Raw genomic sequence first — 3,784 nt, 5'->3', positions numbered from 1 at the left:
TGAATATAGCTCAGACATATTATAAAATTAATCACAATACAATGATGTTTTTTCACAAACTGAATTTCATCAATTGAAATTCAACCTCTTAGATCCTTCCCCACTTGAAGGAGTCGTCGTTATAATCTGAATTAGGCACGTGCCATACTCAATCGACACCCTAACGTGATTGGCTCGAAAATTGTAGATTTACGATTCTTTGAACAACTAAAAATCTTGGTAGTATTTAAGGACCTATAACCATTTTTCTAGAACTAAGCTCTCCTTTAGGGGAATTTTTCTATTGTTACAGATCGATCCTAAGCTTCCAAACCAAACTTTGAAAAAGTTCCCAATTTTTCATTTTTACTGTCTTATTACCTTTTGTAGGATCTTTTGTCATCCCAGCACAACAATGACTTTTGTCCAACAAAAATCGTCTTTGTAGAGCATCACAACAATATATTATCATTCAAAGAGTCTCTGATGTTTAAGTTAGAAATAACATCAATTAATCAAATCCAATTCTAATTACACAACTGCTTTTGAAAAAAAATAAAAAAATTAGGCTCCTATATCTATGTTTCCTTTTTCCGATCCTAGGGACCCATGACCATCCATTTGTAGTGACTGGATTGGGGATAACAATGACAGTACCTAGCTGAAAAACCAATCCTTTTTATTTCAAAGGATCCAATCATAAATATCAAAGATTATACTTAGAATCTATCATGTGAAGAAGTGCTACAGAATGAAAATTTCACAAATTGGAAGTATTGAACCATAATTCTTTTTATTTTTTTTAAAATCTTTTAATTCATATAGATTAAAAAAGAGTCCAGAAAGAAATAAAGAAACTAACTACACACTGATCAAACTCTAATTGCATCTACTCAACCTTCTTATCCTTCTGATCAACCTCTCCAATTGCATCTACTTTAACCTTGTCATCCTTCTTTTCAATAACTACTTTATTCTTTATCTTTTTCAGTAGCTTTTCATCCACCATTGCACACCATCTTCTCCCCTGCGCCCTTGCTCGCTCCCAGAACTCCTTTATCTTATGTTTGTACTTCTCATAAATCACGGGGACAGTCGAACCCAGCAGGTAACTAGAATATCATCAAATGCATGGGTTAATAGTTGGATTTTATGTTCATATGTAAAATGATGATAAAGATGTTAGCCCATGGGCCTAACTCATCCTTCAAAAATGGCTTGCCAGGTTGCCCCCACCCTCACCCCTCCCTTTGTACATGGCACATCCCAATAGTACCCAGGCAATGTGGGATTATTGTAACACTCGGGCCAGGGCTGGAGACGCTTGGCTATCCCCCTCACACAGAGCTGGAGATACTAACTCAACCCATCCTTGAGGTACACCCGCTCTGATACCATGTTGGTTGAAACCCCTGGGCCTAACTAATCCTCACAAAACCGGCTTGCCACGGATAGGGTTGCCCCCGTTTTATAAATTGCACAACCCAAGATTACCTAAGCAATATGCTACCTAGAGATACTCTATTCAATATAAATATCCAGAAAATAAAGAGCAAACCAAAGAAAGTGAATCCCTTAGTAATCCTGATTGATCAATGAGGAAGTAGTCCATAAAAGGGCTAATTGTTCATATTTTCTATTTTATTTTTCATGGTGTTGTTGCTATTTCTTAATGTTTTAAACAAGAAAGTATAAATCAATTAGTATTTTTCTAATTATATTTGTTGAAGAGAAAGTATAAAATACTTACCCATGTAGAGGAATGTGGGGAGATCAAACCAACCGCCCACTATGGAGAGTATCCACAAAGCCCCAACAGTCCCAGCAAACACATACCATTCACTCTCTGTACTCAAACGTAACATCCAACGCAACCCTTCTTCTACATACCTTTTAAATGCTGTCTGCTCTGAAATTTCTATTTCTGACATGTTTGGTGGCTCTCTGAAAACCAAAGCAAAGTTAATTAAATTCAGATTTACTTATTTATTTTTATTTGATTCTCAATGATACTACATATGCAGCTAGAGTTGTTGCATAATAGCTTACTTGCCAAGAAATTTGAGGAGATTTCCCCAGAGGAACATCAAAGTGACAACAGCCATGGCCACCCAAGAAGCAAAGGTGATGAAGTTGATTTGATAGATTTCCAAGACTACCCATGTTACAGTAGCTACAGCTAGAACTGATACACTCTGCTTCTTTTTCCTCCATAGAAGTATATCTCTCAAAATCTTATCTACAACAATCAATAAGAACAAAAAATTATTGCAACAAAGTAGTGCCAAAGGTCTGGATGTTAGAGAGAGAGAGAGAGAGAGAGAGAGAGAGAGAGAGAGTACCTTGGGTTTGTGGAGAATCTGAAGATTGAGTTGTGGAAGACATGGTGAAAATGATGGAGAAATTGAGGGAACACTGGGCTTTTATGTTTGCTGTCGCCTAGGTTCGTCGGTAACGTTGGACAACAAGGTTTATTTGCAGAGTGATGTGGAATGAAGTTTAATTTAAGACTTGCACGTGGCAGGAATTTTTCGAAACGTGGAAGCTATAGAGCGCACGTGGCGAGCTTTAAACATTGCTGATCGAACGGACTTCGGACGCATACGGCGGCTGTGGATTGGTTTAGTTCTTGTTCTTCCAAATCCACAGTTCAAAATAGTGCAAATAATCATGGAAAAGTTTCTTATATAACCATTTTTTTAATTAATGTTTTTCATAATGTATTCCTTCCGATTAAAATATGATGTTAAATTGAGTCCAATTCCACGATAATGTTTTCACTTAAGTATATATTTGATTGTATGGAAAGTGACTTTCCATGAAATTTGAAATTCATGAAAATATAATGATGAGAAATATGTAATTAAGGTTGGTGTGATGGTGACTATGGTGATGGTAGGGAAGAAAAAGATATGAGTGGAGAAGAAGAAGATGATATTTTGAAGATGAAAAATATGGGTTGATTTTACTTTTCCACCCTATAGGTGGGAAAGTGACATCTATGTTTTAGTGAACTTTTTGATTGGAACGGAAAATCAATTTCTATGAAAAAATATAATCAAGCACATGAAAAATGTCATTTTTCATGAAAATTATTTTTTCACCATATTTTTCTTGTGCAATCAAACATAAAAAGATCAATTTTTTAAGAAAATGGATTTTTCAAGTGAATAGTTGTTTGATTTCCTCTTAAAAGGATAAGAAAGAAAAAGTAATAAATTTGAGGGATACTATGAAAAAATTTGAGTGATAAAGGAAAGATAATAAAATTGGAGAGAGATTTAAAAAAAAAAAAAGGGTTAGAAGAGAAAAAATAATAAAATTAAAAAAATATTATTAAAAAGATGAAATAAAATATATTTAAAATTTACCGACGAGATTAATGCGATTAAATCTCAATCCCTTTTCATGAGGGAGATAAAAAAGAGTGGAGTCTACCATTGTATTTTATTATATAGGATAGAGTTTGCCTACACCTATGATATCATAAAATTAAAGGGTAACTAAAGAGAGATAAGATAATATATTTGGAGAGATATTATTGGAAAGAGTTATGATAAAATGACTTGCTAGGTGGCATACTCAATTGACTTGACAAATTCGGAACCGTAGATCTTTCCACCTTTGGATACATGATTGCACTTCTCCATAAAAAAGTGTATCCTGAGGGAGCCGTGTATCTTGAGGTGTAAAGTTCTACGATTCCCAAGCTTGTTCACATAAGTAAGTCAATGGAGTATGCCACCTGGCGAGTCATGTTATCATGATTCTATTGGAAATGGATGGACTGTATACACCCATTATT

The 3,784-nt window shown here is 34.8% G+C and overlaps 1 protein-coding gene across 1 annotated transcript; it reads right to left on the bottom strand.

Annotated features, from left to right (window-relative positions):
• Positions 1-753: 753 nt before the first annotated feature.
• On the bottom strand, positions 754-2,479 carry RTNLB13 (Reticulan like protein B13). Its single transcript, XM_086425130.1, has 4 exons — positions 2,322-2,479; positions 2,029-2,218; positions 1,726-1,923; positions 754-1,091 (listed from the first exon to the last, which is right to left on the bottom strand). The coding sequence occupies exons 1-4, from the start codon at positions 2,362-2,364 to the stop codon at positions 869-871; spliced, it is 654 nt and encodes a 217-aa protein (XP_086281256.1). The 5' UTR covers positions 2,365-2,479; the 3' UTR covers positions 754-868.
• Between the last annotated feature and the right edge of the window lie 1,305 nt (positions 2,480-3,784).

The sequence above is a fragment of the Akebia trifoliata genome, chromosome 2 (assembly GCF_017979445.1).
Source record: "Akebia trifoliata isolate Shusen 1 chromosome 2, ASM1797944v1, whole genome shotgun sequence".
NCBI lineage: Eukaryota > Viridiplantae > Streptophyta > Magnoliopsida > Ranunculales > Lardizabalaceae > Akebia > Akebia trifoliata.
This window is presented reverse-complemented; position numbering and strand designations above follow the sequence as displayed.

Coding starts and splice junctions, on each gene's coding strand:
- RTNLB13 (XM_086425130.1), bottom strand. CDS start 2,364: ATGTCTTCCACAACTCAATCTTCAGATTCTCCACAAACCCAAG. Junction 2,219..2,321: donor AGATTCTCCACAAACCCAAG/GTACTCTCTCTC, acceptor TGATTGTTGTAG/ATAAGATTTTGAGAGATATA. Junction 1,092..1,725: donor ACATTCCTCTACATGGGTAA/GTATTTTATACT, acceptor ATGATATTCTAG/TTACCTGCTGGGTTCGACTG.